A 16,959-nucleotide genomic window follows, 5' to 3' on the forward strand; every position below is an offset into this window, starting at 1 on the left:
GTCTGTATAAAACTATTGCATCTAACGAATTCAACAAAGAATAGCACACATTCAAATCCGACATGTTTAATTTTCCAACTGTACAAATTCCACAGATAAGCATCCATAATTATTTCTCCACCAACTTCATAACTTGCATTCTAGTCTTAGCTGTCTTTAAAAAAAACGTGATATCAACTGTCTGTTGACTGTATGAAACTGATGAATCTAACGAGTTCAACAAATAGCACACATTAAAATCTGAAATGTTTAATTTTTGTAATGTTTAATTACAAATTCCACAGATTAGTATCTAAATCATATTTATTTATCTTTCCACCAACTTCATGACTTGTATTCTAGTCTTTGCTGTCCTTTTTTAAATTTATTTATAAAATTAGGATTTCACAACTTTGTACAAAGCCCTTCTTTAAAACCTCAGCTGACCATGTGTGTTCTGCCCATCTATGCAAGTATGCAAAATCAAATGCATCACTGAATTGATGAGTTTAAAGAAAAACAAAGGAGTAAAATGACAACTGTTGATGTGACATGACACATTAAAAGACCTCTGAGCTTCCTCCTGTTGCAGTCTTAAAATAACTGACTGCTCACTGGTTTATAGCTACTTTATAAAAACGAAAATGTAAATTAAAAACGTATTCTCTTTGTATCTAGGCTGAAACTGTAGACTGAATTAAATCCATTCACAAAATAAAATCACATGTAGACAACATAAAACAGTTCAGGTGCTTTGGCAATATATTCCCATAAAGGCAAAATTGTTACTTTAAAAAAAAAAACATTTTTAGATCTGAAAATGAAACACATGAGGATGAGTCAAGTATACAATCCAAAAGATAATGTTTGTTGAAGGACTTCTCCATGTATGTGAAAGAGAAGGCCAAGTCCTCTTTGACATAGGTGTGTAGAACCAATTTCTGGCATGTAATGGCTAAATCAGGTGGTTGTATCAACAAATTCAAATCTGGAACTAAGAGGGTGAATATTTGGTGAATATTTAGTTTGTTTTTGTGTAGTGCTATGATATGTGCAGAGACGAGACACATTGGCATGTAGCTTAGTGAGCTACAGGGCTGTGGGCTTTGCAAGGAGAGCTGAATATTCTCCCATCTCACAGTGCTATATTGCTCTGGGGTGAAGTTTACCCTAGGTACAGATCTAAGATCAGCTTCCCTTTCCATAACAATTAGTAGGGGAAATGCTAAATTGAACCAAGATCAGTGCTTAGGGGCAACTTCATCTTACAACTACATATGCAGAAAATACTCTGTAGTGATCTTTAAAGAGGCGATTTAACTTGGCATAGCAATGGTCGGTCAGGGACACACAACATGATGGCCTTAGTGTTGTAAAAATGTCCAACTGAAGGACTCGAAGGGAAGGCTTCACATGACCCTAGAACCATGTCCATGATATGAATTATTCTCACAGTTACATAGAATAAAATCAACAAATAAAATAGAAAATGAGCAGACTAGACGGACCCACGCAACTGTCCCTGATCCGCGTCACTCAAGTCAATCGTTCAGAAAAACACAGGAGGAGAAAAAAGCATATTCCAGTTGAACTGATGAAATGTACTAAACACAGAACTGAATTATCCTAACTGAAATATTCCCACAGTACTTGACAATATTTTCATCGCTTACAGTACATCCTTCTCTCTCATCCACCATTTTGAAGAGCTCTTATTCCAAGGGCACCTACCCATCTCTCTCATGTGGCATTTTCACAGTTCAACAAAGATTTTTAGAAACATCACAACAGAATGATTGGTCACTTCGAAAAAGAACATGATCATTATAACCATGTGGGAAATTGAGGAATTAAAAAAACAAAGGAACAAAAGCAGTAAAGTCATACGAACTAAGACCTGTAGTACCTGAAATAAAAAAGACAAAATGATCAGTAAAAATTAGTGTAAAAAAAAAAAATAGCATATTTATTTTTATCATCAAGGATAGCAGTGGTTTGTGCAACTCGATAACCAAGCTTCCAGTTGCCTTTTCTGAAGCACATTATTCATAGCATTTGATCTCCATGCGTCAGTATCAAAGTCTGTTCCTCCTGGGTGGAGGGATACTTTGCACGGTGAAGGGGTCCAGGGCTGCGCTGCGGCCAGGCCTGACTATAGGTTATCCCCGGGCTGGTACTGTGGCTCCGTGGCTGTGAAGTAGTCCTCCAGGAAGGACTGGATGTACTCGAAGGTAGGCCTCTCATCAGGGTCCTTCTTCCAGCACAGCTTCATCATCTCGTGGAGGGAGTCGGGACAACCCTGGGGGCAGGGCATACGGTACCCCCGCTCCACCTGCTCCAGGACCTCCCTGTTCACCATGCCTGGGTGGAGAGAGAGAAATGGAAAGAAAGAGATAAATAACAGAGCGGGGGGGGTCAGTTTGTTTAGTGCCCATTACATTAACTGTACAGTCAACCGTATCAGTTAGACTACGCAATAAAATCAAGATTATCCACAACAAAACTAGGTCTGTGATCTAATTCCATTGAGACATCGCTCCAAACGCTTTACTAGACTATATTACACCCCCCCCTCCTCCCTCCCCCTCAAAAAGCATAAATAAAAAGGAGGCCTGAATCAGGGGTTGGAATCGGTTCAGGGAACAGATCCTAAAACAATGACAATTTTCAAGGAACAGAATCTGTAATGAAAGTGATCTATACTTTTCCGGAACAGAAGCATTATTTTAAAAGCATGGGAACCGGTTAATAACGTTATATTATGTTACGGGCATTTCTTTCCAGTCCCACAAAAAAAAAACACAACAAAGCACCTATGAAAAGCCCTCTGTCACTTAGAAACTTATTCCGCTCTCTGCGTGCCAGCTGGAAAACCTTTGCCAGTGCGTGTAGGCTGCCTGCCCCTCCCCTTCCGAGGCATAGTCTACTGTAGCCTGCTGATGTTACAAGCGGGATTCAGAAATTAGGAAATTAGGGAGAGAGATAGTTCATTAGAAAATAATGGCTAAACTTTTTTAATGCTAGTTAAGGATGCTATACAGCACCTTCGGAAGGTTTTTCAGACCCTTTGACTTTTTCCACATGTTGTAACAAGCTATTCTAAATTAGATTAAAATGTCCCATCCCCCCGATCAAACTACAGACAACACCCCATAATGACAAAGCAAAAACAGGTTGAGACACTTTTGCTAATACATTTTTGGAATAAAATGGAAATATCACATTTACATAAGTATTCAGACCCTTTACTCCGCACTTTGTTGATTAACCTTTGCGGGGATTACAGCCTTGAGTCTTCTTGTGTATGACGCTACAAGCTTGGCACAGCTGTATTTGGGGAGTTTCTCCCATTCTTCTCTGCAGATCCTCTCAAGCTCTGTCAGGTTGGATGGGGAGCGTTGCTACACAGCTATTTTCAGGTCTATCCAGAGATGTTTGTTCGGGTTCAAGTCCGGGCTCTGGCTGGGTCACTCAAGGACATAGAGACTTGTCAACACTTCTGCGTTGTCTTGGCTGTGTGCTTAGGGTCGTTGTCCTGTTGGAAGGTGAACCGTCACCCCATTCTGAGGTCCTGGAGCAGGTTTTCACCAAGGATCTCTCTATACCTTGCTTCGTTCATCTATGCCTCAATCCTGACTAGTCTCCCAATCCCTCCCGCTGAAAAACATCCCCACTGCATGATGCTGCCACCATCATGCTTCACTATAGGGATGGTGCCAGGTGTCCTCCAGACGTAACGCTTGGCATTCAGGCCAAAGAATGTCATCTTGGTTTCATCACACCAGAGAATCTTGTTTCTTATGATCTGAAAGTCTTTTGGTGACTTTTGGCAAATTCCAAGTGGGCTGTCATGTGTGTTTTACTGAGGAGTGGCTTCCCTTCTGGCCACTCTACCAAAAAGGCCTGTTTGGTGGAGTGCTGCAGAGATGGTTGTCCTTCTGGAAAGTTCTCCCATCTCCACAGAGCAACTCTAGAGCTCTGTCAGAGGGACCATTGGGTATTTGGTTATTTCCCTTACCAAGGCACTTCTCCCCCGATTGCTCAATTTGACCAGGTGGCCAGCTCTAGGAAGAGTCTTGGTGGTTCCAATCTTCTTCCATTTAAGAATGATGGAGGCCACTGTGCTCTTGGGGAACTTCAATGCTGCAGAGGTTTTTTGGTACCCTTCCCCTGATCTGCGCCTCAACACACCCCTGTCTCGGACTTTTACCGACAATTCCTTCGACCTCATTGCTTGGTATTTGCTCTGACATGCACTGTGGGACCTTATATAGACAGGTGTGTGCCTTTCCAAATCATGTCCAATCAATTGAATTTACCACAGGTGGACTCTAAATCAAGTTGTAGAAACATCAAGGATGATCAATGGAAACAGGATGTACCTGAGCTCAATTTTTATGTCCTTGAATACTTATGCAAATAAGGTATTGCAATTTTTTTTTGTTTTGTATAAATATGCAAAAATCATCTAGAAACCTAATTTCGCTTTGTCATTATGGGGTATTTAATTATTATTTTTTTTACATTATTAAGGCTGTAACGTAACGAAATGTGGAAAAAGTCGAGGGGTCTGAATACTTTCATAAGGCACCGTAGTTATTTATTAACTACAAAAAGGGAAGACTTGTTTTCATTTAAATTCTGGTGTCGCTCTGCACACACACGCTTCTTAGATAGCTAGCTCTGGTCCAACGTTAAGGCAACTCTCTGAAGTTCAAAGACACTCAAAGTTCCTTCATACTGTAGAAGCCGCTCCTCCGTAGGTATAATTCTGTGGGCCTAATTCAGATAACGAATGTCATAACAACAAGATGCCCAGCGCTTCAAGTCAAGCCTCTTCCTCCGCCGTCTCTCCCCATCTGCAAATGTTCAGTCGCATCTCACGCCCTACAATGGTCTGTACAATGCATGTAAATAGTTTGCACACTCCATAGCAACCTGCTCTACCTGCACTGATTGGTGAAGTAATTTAATATTGAGCTAAATGTAATAAAAAGGTTGATTTCAAGAGGTTTAAAAAGTAACAGAAAGGGTTAGGGGTTCAAACCGGTTCAGAATTTCATTTTGCTGGACAGGATTTAAAAAAAAAAAATTATGATACTGTTCAGAACGAAACGATTGGAAAATAATTTTGGTTCTAAAGCCTGGCCTGAAGGTTAGTGTCTGTGTGTGTCAGTGTTTCAGAGCACCCGCCAGCCTCCCTCTCTCTCCCCAGAGCTCGATCAGTCTGGGACAGATGGTTCTAAACAAGAGTGGTGTTCAATCTCCGGATCAGATCCCACCAGATGGTCTCCTCTAATCTCAGCCAGCTTGTGTGTGTGTGTGTTTACCCCACAGAGACAAAAACAGCAATCAGACAGTGTCACCCCTGGCCCACTTCCTATGACAGTATTAACTAGTCTAGGCTATAAGACTTGTGACGGATCACCTTTAACCAAATTAGTCACTTCCTTGTTTACATTGCGCTGGCATCTAATTTATGACTACTCCTCCTGGTCACACAAGAAATCTGCTTCCCAGCTTCAGGCATCATACAATTGAAGTATCTTAACCAGATGGACAGCCTCACAGACTGCCATTGTTGTTATGGGACTGCATCCCAAAATGGCACTCTAATTCCTACATAGTGCCCATTCCCTATGTGCTCTAGTCAAAGGAAATGCACTGTATAGGGAAATGGGTCCCATGTGGGACGCAAACATGGTTTTTCATTTTGTCTGTGTTCTCACCTGGGTAGGGCACCCTGCCCTTGGTCACCAGTTCGGTGAGTAAGATGCCGAACGACCAGCCATCTGACTTGATGGTGAAGCGGCCGTACAGAGCAGCCTCAGGAGCCGTCCACTTGATGGGGAACTTGGCCCCTAAAAACCAGGAGGGGAAGGGATAAAAGAAGAGCGGGAAGGGACAAAGACAGAGAGAGAAGAGGGGGAAATACAGAGAGAGACAGAACATTAACTTCCACTAGGGGTCATCAGAGACCTTTACAGCTCTGTACCATAACCACTGAGAGGTGACCGATATTACAGTTCACACTCAAGTCTGCCATAACAATTACACTATTGACCTCCCGTAACAAAATGAATCATAGCTGAATTTTTGAACGGTTGAAGTGTGATCTGATTGCAAGGTAATTGATCGAAAAAGAATCCTACATCATAAATATATCACAGCGGGGTGAAAAATCAAAAGTCCCATTCCAAAAGGTTTGAGCTTTTAGAGTGTTGTTGAGTGGAAAAAGGAGTGTTAGTTCTCTGCTGAAACCATTGGGCTTAAATGGTTAAGCAGCAGGAAGCTTGAGAAAGAGTTTACTCACCTCAACTAATCCGATTGGATATGACCATCTGCTTTTCGCCATTAGCCTAATTTACCATGGTAGGAAATAGGGCTGAATATTTTCTCGGTATTTTACAAATGTTCCATTCCGAGAATAAATCACTTTTCTCCCGGGAAACCCGGTATTTCCCACCAAAACCTGAAGTGTCAATCTAAAGCATTATAAAGGATATAAATATGTCTGGATTTGATTAGAGCTTTGATCATCCAATCCTGATGCGCCATATATTCAATGCATTTTATGAGCCCTACAATAATGACATTTAACGAGCCAATCACACCGGCAGCTGATGAAACTGATGAAACCCTTTGTGAGGAAAAATACATCCTGATTGGGGAGCTAGGCCCAACCAGTGGGTTGGCCTATGCCTTCCCAGGGATGGATGGGCCTGGGAGGGCATAAATCCTTACATTAGGGCCTAAATATATTTCAAATTAATTTAAATTGACTGATTGTATTATATGAACTATAACGCAGTGAAATTGTTGCATGGTGCATTTATAATTTTGTTCAGTATATACAGTGGGGCAAAAAAGTATTTAAGCAGCCACCAATTGTGCAAGTTCTCCCGCTTAAAAAGATGAGAGAGGCCTGTAATTTTCATCATAGGTACACTTCAACTATGACAGACAAAGTGAGAAAAAAAATCCAGAAAATCACATTGTAGTCTCAGATGTTCATGGGGGCCTGTTTGGCCCGCCTTTTCCTGTAGTCCGCGATCAGCGCCTTTGTCTTGCTCACATTGAGGGAGAGGTTGTTGTCATGGCACCACACTGTCAGTTCTCTGACCTCCTCCCTAAAGGCTGTCTCATCGTTGTCGGTGACCAGGCCTACCACTGTTGTGTCGGCAGCAAACTTAATGTGTTGGAGTCATGTTTGGCCATGCAGTTGTGGGTGAACAGGGAGTACAGGAGGGGACTAAGTACACAACCCTGAGGGGCCCCAGTGTTGAGGATCAGTGTGGCAGACATGTTGTTGCCTACCCTCACCACCTGGGGATGATCCGTCATGAAGTCCAGAAACCAGTTGCAGGGGGAGGTGTTTAATCCCAGGGATGAGAGACATTGTGCAAATGTCGTACTGGCTCTCCAGCAGCATATCTACAAGCTATGTCTGTGTGGAGTCACTAGGGCAACGGGCCTGACTGCACTGCTCAGAGAAGCGGGGGGAGGAGGAGACCACAAAGAACAGAGAGGCGAAAAAAAACGCGAGGAAATCAAGATAGCAGAGGCAGCTGTACAAATAACTCATTCACAAGGCTTTGACTTCTCAAACGCTAGCACAACACGATGCCCCATCACTTCAATAATTCAGCCACTTACTTAGATAGCAAGTTAAACTTAGGGGTCACGTTAACACAGAATTATGCAGTTTTCACACAGGTAAAAAAAAAAAAAATGAAACGCATAAGAAATATCTTGCTGTGTTTTGTAAACACGGATCTAAAATGCTTCTTATTGTAATTTCTTGCTCGACACCAGACAAATGTTGTGCGCAAGTTGCACTTCTAAACTCGGATGAGAATTCACTAACGGGCATTCGATGAGCGGGCCGCGCTCTGACTGATGTGCAGCTACTTAACTCTGGTGCTTTTGAAGATGAACTTGAAGCAAAACATTAGGAAATGTAGCTGGCTACAGTCTTTCTACGACAGGCCTAAACATTACAAACATCACGGCCATGCATCGTATTTGCGTTTTCATTGTTAGCTCATTTAGTTGTGTGGCTGCCAGCCAAATAGCGTTGCACTTGTGTTGTCAATCTGACGAAAATTAAGCTATTTTCTGTGTTGCACTAATGTATTTTCCGTGAAGGAAAACTATAGTTGCGTGTCCCTGACCACTCTATTGAAGCCCAAAAAATAAATAAAAGACTTTCAATATAAAACACGACCCATGTCAATACACAGTTGGACTCACCTGCTCCCTCTTTCTCCTGTTGTGCTATTTACAAACAAACCTGTGACTGGCTCAACTGTTCTGGGGAACTAGGTAAGCTTCATAATGTAAAATAATGTGACAGGTGAAATAAGAACGCTTTGCACAAGTTGACTACAGGTATTTACTTTAAAAATAGCTACAAATTTTACAATGTATTGAAAAACTTACAAATCGTTTATTAGTATTGATGGTATTAAAGAACCATCCCGTGGCTATTTCCAAATACCCCGGTATACGGTATCCCGCTCAAGTCTACTCTGTGCTCTACTAACCTTGCCTAGCCGTGTACTCGTTGTCCTCTATCAGCCTGGCCAGACCGAAGTCGGCGATCTTGCACACCAAGTTGTCCGCGACCAGGATGTTAGCGGCACGGAGGTCCCTGTGAATGTAGTTCATCCTCTCGATGAAAGCCATACCGTCAGCGATCTGAGGAAAACAAGAAAAATTGTTTAACACTCCATTTCCTCACTGATGCCCACGTTAATATTTGATGTGACCCACTCAGAGCTGAGCAGCCTTTCTTAGGTTAAGTCCTAAATGGCACCCTAATCCCTATATAGTGCACTACTTTTGACCACAGCCCTATGAGGCCCTGGTGACTGGTACACTATATAAACAAGTACAGTCCAGGGGTGTCAAACTCAAATACCCAGTGGGCCAAAATGTAAAACCTGAACAAAGTCACGGGCCAACATTGAACAAATTAACCTTTTAATATGGACCCAAACAAGTTTTGCTTTAACATTGAATATGGAACAAGCATCGCTTATTACCATACAATATATAATTTAATAGTGGAGACATGCAAAATCGAATTTCAAATGAAAAAACACATCAATGGCATTCATTTATTAAATAAATAAAATGTAAATAAAAATTGTATGCCTCTTTTCTATTTGCAGCCTTCTGATTTAAATACCAAAATAAACTTTTTCCACTGGCTAATAATTTTACAAATAAAATGATAATAAATCAATCAACCATTCAAGCCCATGCCTTGTAGCAAGAAAAAGTGCATAAAGAAAACGTTAATTATTGCACACTGGTCTAATCTGATGTGCCCAAGCCAGATACCTGGCATCTCTTCTTGGATGCTAGTTCATCAATGTCTGGGCTCAAGCTCTGAGCTGAAGAAATCCTCAGTATCGAGCGAAGATGATCATCAGTCAGACGTCTCCTGTGAGTTGTTTTGGTCATCTTCATCGAGGAGAAAAGTTGCTCGCATAGATAAGTGCTGCCGAACATGGAGAGCATCTGAGCAGCTTGGGTGCGGAGCTGAGGCATTGTGTCAGGGATGAACCGTGGAAACTGTGCGGCGCCCACAGCATCATACTTTGACTTCAGCGTGTCGTTGCACTGGAGTTCAATCAGCTCCATTTGGATGTTGGTTGGTGCATTTTCCACATCAACTGCGAAGGGATTACTAAGCAGTTCAAACTTGCATTTCTGGGCATCGAAGTCGGCAAATCGCCGGCTAAACTCAGCGGCGAGAACACTGAGTTTTTCAGCAAACTGTGCGCATGGGAACACGGCGGTAGAGATCTGCGCTTTTATGGATTGGCAGCAGGGAAAATGGCAAGGGTTTCCTTGCAGCATCTGATTCTCCCACAGGCACAGTTTAGTTTTGAAGGCCCTCACTGCAGCGTACATGTCTGTGATGATGCGCCCCCGCCCCTGAAGCTGTAGGTTCAGCGCATCGAGATGTCTCAAGATGTCACAGAGAAAGGCCAGCTCACACAGGAACTTTTGCTCCCGGAGCTCTGCTGTATCCTTCCCTTTGGTTTCCAGGAATTGACATATTTCCTCACGCAGCTCGAAACATCTGTTCAGTACTTTTCCTCCGCTTAGCCATCTCACCTCTGTGTGATACGGCACGTCTGCGTATTCCGAACCACACTCCTCCAGAAAAGATTTAAACTGGTGGTGATTTAGACCTTTGGCTCTTATAAAGTTAACTACCTGTGTTACTGTGGTCATAACATGTTCCATCTTTAGGGCTTTGGCACACAGTGCTTCCTGATGTATGATGCAGTGGTAAACAGTTAGCTCACCTGCACAGTTCTCTTCCCGCATCTTCTCCCGAACCATGCCCACCAGTCCACTCTTTTTACCGCACATCGCTGGCGCACCATCTGTCGTTAATCCAACGAGTTTATCCCACGGCAGCTTTATTTCAGTTACACATTTGGAAACCTCCTCAAAGATTTCCTTTCCTGTGGTTGTTCCATGCATTGATTTGAATCCTAATAGCTCCTCCGTAACACACAGATTTGAGTCCACTCCACGGATGAAGACTGACAGCTGAGCAGTATCAGATGCGTCGCAGCTCTCATCCACAGCGAGGGAGAACGCAACAAAATCTTTTCCCTTTTCCATCAGCTGGTCATACAGATACAAGATCACATGTCTGGAACGAATTGCAAAAATCGCTGAAGTTGGAGACTTTTATCTCCCTCACCAACTTCAAACATCTGCTATCTGAGCAGCTAACCGATCGCTGCAGCTGTACATAGTCTATTGGTAAATAGCCCACCCATTTTCACCTACCTCATCCCCATACTGTTTTTATTTATTTATTTTTCTGCTCTTTTGCACACCAATATCTCTACCTGTACATAACCATCTGATCATTTATCACTCCAGTGTTAATCTGCATAATTGTAATTATTTGCCTACCTTCTCATGCCTTTTGCACACAATGTATATATAGACTCCCCTTTTTTCTACTGTGTTACTGACTTGTTAATTGTTTACTCCATGTGTAACTCTGTGTTGTCTGTTCACACTGCTATGCCTTATCTTGGCCAGGTCGCAGTTGCAAATGAGAACTTGTTCTCAACTAGCCTACCTGGTTAAATAAAGGTGAAATAAAAAAATAAAAAAATAAAACATGTGCGATCAGCTACTGTGTTCCTGCTCAGGCTCACGTTTGAAAATGCTTGTTTTTTCTCTGGGCATACGAGGTCACAAACCTTCATCATGCACTTTTTCATGAACTCTCCCTCATTAAAGGGCCGGGCTGATTTTGCAATCTCTGCTGCCACTATATAACTAGCCTTTACAGCAGCCTCGCTTTGTGATGTGGCTTTTTTAAACATATTCTGTTGTGAAACCAAACTTCTTTTCATCTCCTCTACTTTCTGGCTCCTTTGAGTCATGTCCAGGTCCTTGTATTTGTCATGGTGTTTCGTTTCATAGTGTCGTCTAATGTTGTACTCCTTACTTACAGCCACGTTGACTCCACAAACAAGACAAACAGGTTTGTCTTTTACATATGTAAACAGATATTCTGCCTCCCACTTGTCCAGAAAGCTCCTGTTTTCTGCCTGTCTTTTCGCCATTTTTGGGAAGGGTTAGCTCGCTGACAGTTGTAGCATCTATGTTGCTATGACTACTGTCACAGAGGAGAGAGTGTTTCTGGGTCCTGTCCTGATTGGCGCGCGAAAACAGCAGAGCATTATGGGATTCGTAGTATTAGTGGTGAATGCGCTGTATAATACCGGCGGGCCAGCTCTAGTAGTAATTTGGTATTGTCTCGCGGGCCAAATATAATTACCCCGCGGGCCAAATTTGGCCCACGGGCCAGAGTTTGACACCCATGAAGTACACTATATAGGGAATAGGGTGCCATCTGGGACCCATCGATACACACAAGAGGGAGGAATCTTGTGATGGAGAAAGGAAGAAATAGTTTTTTCATGTACTTTTGGTAGTCAAAAAGAGGCCAAACGTATCCTTAGGTGGAGAAACTGATGGGCGAGACACTTGTAATCCTACATGGTGGTTTACTGAGAGGCTGACTTTTGACTTACCTGTGCGGCCATATCCACCAGCAAGGGAAGCTTGAGGAATTTACCATCTCCCTCCTTCAGGAAATCCAGCAAACTTCCTACAATTACAAAATCAGCAACACATGACAGTTACTGTACCAGAGAGAGAGTGCTGAAAATGTTGCCAACGGTGCGGCAACAAAACACCACAGAAATAGTGACTTAAGGCCTCTTAAATACGACATCTTAAATATTCCCTTGGTATTGATGAAGCTAGCAGCGTGTGTCTATGTTTCGTACATGGCTCTTAATGACATTTAGTATGTGTCCCAAATGACACCCTATTCCCTATATAGTGCACTACTTTTGACCACAGCCCTATGAGGCCCTGGTGACTGGTACACTATATAAACAAGTACACTATATAGGGAATAGGGTGTCATTTGGGACACAAACATTTCCTTAGTGTGAGAGGAAACCAAGATTAGAGTCACAGGGGACATCAATGGGATAAACACACACTCCCCTGTGAGTTAGGCTAGTCTACACACACCGATGCAATATAATTTAGCACACACACACACACACACACACACACACACACACACCACTGAGTCCACTTAGGGATAAGTCATTAGTGTTCAATCACTAATTAAAAAGAAACAGTGAGACGCATTGCAGCCAAAAAAGATGAAAGCTCGCCACAAAACTGCTGCAGTTTTCAATTAAACATCTCTGCTCCGGGCCCCCAAAACCCACATGGGATTTCCAAGGACTTTCAACCGGTAGGGTACGTTAATTAAAACGGCCATAACACTTAAAAAATTAAATATTTAAGGAAATTGTCCGGGATACTTCTAATAGGGTGACGTGTGCATTGTGGCGTAATATCTAAAACTTCTGCGCAATAAGATCTTTCGGAGACATGCAACAACTAACGTCCAAATCTCATGCTTTCTCTTCTTTGTATTAAATTCCAGGTCAGGTCTGTGTGTGCCAATCACCTGCCCCAGGCGTGTGTGTGAGTGTCTAAGGACCCTTCTGGAGAGAGGCTCTAGCTATACCTTTTTTAATTACACATCTGATCAGCCATAGATCTACATCTCAACACCATGCTGCCAGTCACACACACACACACGTCACTGCATCTGTGTATGTCATGAACATGTGTACCTGCTACCTAGCCATGTCTGTTGGCTTGTTCCACATTGTTGCCGACGTGAAGCATTTTGGGTAAAATGTGACTGACTGCCTGATCCACAAATAATAAGGAGTAGTTATTTATGACGCAAGGTCATTTGTAGATCAGTCAGTCGGCAGTCGCCTGCAATGTCGAACAAGCCCTCTGACTACTGCCCCTATGCAGATGGGTTATGTGTACGTGCCTTTATGCATGCGTGTGTCATAATCATGGGTGTGTTTAGTCATGTACTTTGTAACTACGTAGATGGATTTCCATGTCACATGCGTGTGTGTGTACAATAATATGTGTGTGTGTGTGATTTATACGCGTCCGCTATACGTGCGTACGACGATGTGTACCTTTGGCCATGTACTCAGTGACGATGTAGATGGGTTCCTCAGACACCACGGCGTAGAGGGGCACCAGCTTGTCGTGCCTCAGCTTCTTCATGATCTGGGCCTCCTGGAGGAAGGCCTCGGGGGACATGGTGCCTGGCTTCAGGGTCTTAATCGCCACCTTGGTGGTGCCGTTCCACGTTCCTGAATAGAATTACAAAAGTCATGTTTGAGTCATATTCTACCAGAAAGACAATAGTGTAAACAGGAGTAAACAAATGGTCGTTTCCAGCACAGTACACATTATGTATGTGTACCAAATGGCACCCTATTCCCTACACAGCCTGGTCAAAAGAAGTGCACTACATATGGAGTAGGGCGCCATTTGGGATGCAAACCTTTGACATATTATAGTATGGCTACTGTTTATAGAGTTACACAGTGTGTCATAGGTACAATGTGACAAACGGGGTGTATTTGGGTACATAGAGGAAAGCACACATGAAGTTATGAGCTGAAGCTGAAAGGACTTGAGTCCCCGAAGAAGCGGATGCCACTGTGACAGAGCGAGTCTTCACTTTTACGCCGATATGGGATATACAAACATACAGTTGAAGTGGGAAGTTTACATACAACTTAGCCAAATACATTTAAACTCAGTTTTTCACTATTCCTGACATTTACCCCTAGTAAACATTCCCTGACTTAGGTCAGTTAAGATCACCACTTTATTTTAAGAATGTGAAATGTCAGAGTGTCAGTAGAGAATTATTTATTTCAGCTTTTAATTCTTTCATCACATTCCCAGTGGGTCAGAAGTTTACGTACACTCAATTAGTATTTGGTAGCACTGCCTTTAAATTGTTTAACTTGGGTCAAATGTTTCGGGTAGCCTTCCACAAGCTTCCCACAATAAGTTGGGTGAATTTTGGCCCATTCCTCCTGACAGAGCTTGTGTAACTGAATCAGGTTTGTAGACCTCCTTGCTCGCACACGCCTTTTCAGTTCTGCCCACAAATATTCTATAGGATTGAGGTCAGGGCTTTATGATGGCCACTCCAATACCTTGACGTTGATGTCCTTAAGCCATTTTGCCACAACTTTGGAAGTATGCTTGGGGTCACTGTCCATTTGGAAGATCCATTTGCTACCAAGCTTTAACTTCCTGACTGATGTGTTGAGATGTTGCTTCAATATATCCACATAATTTTCCGTCCTCATGATGCCATATATTTAGTGAAGTGCACCAGTCCCTTCCTGCAGCAAAGCACCCCCACAACATGATGCTGCCACCCCCGTGTTTAATGGTCGGGATGGTGTTCTTTGGCTTGCAAGTATCCCCCTTTTTCCTCTAAACATAACGATGGTCATTATGGCCAAACAGTTCTATTTTTGTTCATCAGACCAGAGGACATTTCTCCAAAAAGTACGATCTTTGTCCCCATGTGCAGTTGCAAACCGTAGACTGGCTTTTTTTATGGCGGTTTTGGAGTAGAGGCTTCCTTCTTGCTGAGGGGCCCTTCAGATTATGTCGATATAGGACTCGTTTTACTATGGATATAGATACTTTTGTACCTGTTTCCTCTAGCATCTTCACAAGGTCATTTGCTGTTGTTCTGGGATTGATTTGCACTTTTCGCACCAAAGTATGTTCATCTTTAGGAGACAGAACACGTCTCCTTCCTGAGCGGTATGACAGCTGCATGGTCTTATGGTGTTTATACTTGCGTACTATTGTTTGTATAGATGAACGTGGTACCTTCAGGCATTTGGAAATTGCTCCCAAGGATGAACCAGACTTGTGGAGGTCTACAATTATTTTTCTGAGGCCTTGGCTGATTTTTAAAAATGTTCCCATGATGTCAAGCAAAGAGGCACTGAGTTTGAAGGTAGGCCTTGAAATACGTCCACAGGTACACCTCCAATTGACTCAAAATATGTAAATTAGCCTATCAGAAGCTTCTAAAGCCATGACATCATTTTCTGGAATTTTCCAATCTGTTTAAAGGCACAGTCAACTTAGTGTATGTAAACTTCTGACCCAATGGAATTGTGATACAGTGAATTATAAGTCAAATAATCTGTCTGTAAACAATTGTTGGAAAATATTACTTGTGTCATGCAAAGTAGATGTCCTAACCAACTTGTTTTTTGTCCTAACCAACTTGTTTTTTGTCCTATCATGATCGAACAGTGCCAACCCTATATCCTAGACACCCACCTGAGTGACCCACCCACTAAGGATTAGTCCTTATCCGTTTTATAGGCCTGCTGCAAGTAGCCTATGCAGTCATGACAGAAAGGTGGATGCGGTCTGAGATCCACTAAAGCAGCACCGCCCCCACAAGAGCCAAAAGCCAAAGTCCCAGATGGGATTTTCTCAAAGCTGCTAAAGAGAACCTTGATGACCTCGCACCTAGCCGGTGGGAATTCCGGTGGAGTACCCCCACCCAGGTAATGGCTGTGCTGGAAACACTGGCTGCAGTAACCCATGGGGAGGGAGTTGCACTCGGACAATCAGAGTGGGGGCATATTATTGTGGCCCTGGCAGCACAGAATAATAAAATGGTCTGACTGCACAGAGGTGCTTCGGAAGATGAGTCACAATGGGGGACACTTGTGTGGGTTTTGGGGGGAAAGGGGATATGCGAGCTCCATCAGCTTGGACTAGATATTGGTTAATTAAATCTTCCCATTCATGCTCAATTTGGCATGCCTTCTTAAACAGCCAAACTGTATATGCATTCACACAAAGTATTCTCTTGAGTTGGGAAGGGGTACAAACAAGGTGAATGTGTTCGAAATTACGTTGGCTGAGAATCTGGATCTGTACTGTAGGTGTCACCTTGTGCTATTTTTAAAGGATGGGCCCCTATCTCTTAAAGACCCTAGGATCCATGTGTACATGGGGGTGAAATATACTACATTTTGGAACATTGCTGCAGGGACTTGCTTACAATCAGCCACAAGAGCATTAGTGAGGTCGGGAACTGATGTTGAGCGATTAGACCTGGCGCACAGTCGGCGTTCCAATTCATCCCAACAGTGTTCGATGGGGTTGAGGTCAGGGCTCTGTGCATGACAGTCAAGTTCTTCCACACCTATCTAGACAAAGACTTCCCTTCACTAAGGGTTCTAGCCTGAACCATGAAAAACAGCCCCAGATCATTATTCCTCCTCTACTAAACTTCACAGTTAGCACTGTGCATTCTGCAGGTAGCGTTCTCCTGGCATCCGCCAAACACAGATTTGTCTGTCGGACTGCCAGATGATGAAGCGTGATTCATCACTCCAGAGAACATGTTTCCACTGCTCCAGAGTCAAATGGCAGTGAGCTTTACACCACTCCGGCCGACGCTTGGCATTGTGCATGGTGATCTTAGCCTTGAGCAGCCGCCTGCTAGTCCATGGAAACCCA

At 43.0% G+C, this 16,959-nt stretch overlaps 1 protein-coding gene across 1 annotated transcript in view; it reads right to left on the reverse strand.

The window, feature by feature from the left end:
• Positions 1–493: 493 nt before the first annotated feature.
• Positions 494–16,959, reverse strand: part of LOC110535621 (tyrosine-protein kinase Yes) — a 50,610-nt gene continuing 34,144 nt past the window's right edge. The window contains exons 8-12 of the mRNA XM_021620732.2: positions 13,566–13,745; positions 12,066–12,142; positions 8,526–8,679; positions 5,709–5,840; positions 494–2,340 (exon numbers count right to left, since the gene is read on the reverse strand). Of these exons, the coding sequence (XP_021476407.1) occupies positions 2,132–2,340; positions 5,709–5,840; positions 8,526–8,679; positions 12,066–12,142; positions 13,566–13,745 (752 nt within the window). The 3' untranslated portion in view covers positions 494–2,131. The remainder of the gene's footprint in view (positions 2,341–5,708; positions 5,841–8,525; positions 8,680–12,065; positions 12,143–13,565; positions 13,746–16,959) is intronic.

The sequence above is a fragment of the Oncorhynchus mykiss genome, chromosome 11 (genome assembly GCF_013265735.2).
Source record: "Oncorhynchus mykiss isolate Arlee chromosome 11, USDA_OmykA_1.1, whole genome shotgun sequence".
In the NCBI taxonomy this organism is placed as follows: Eukaryota; Metazoa; Chordata; class Actinopteri; order Salmoniformes; family Salmonidae; genus Oncorhynchus; species Oncorhynchus mykiss.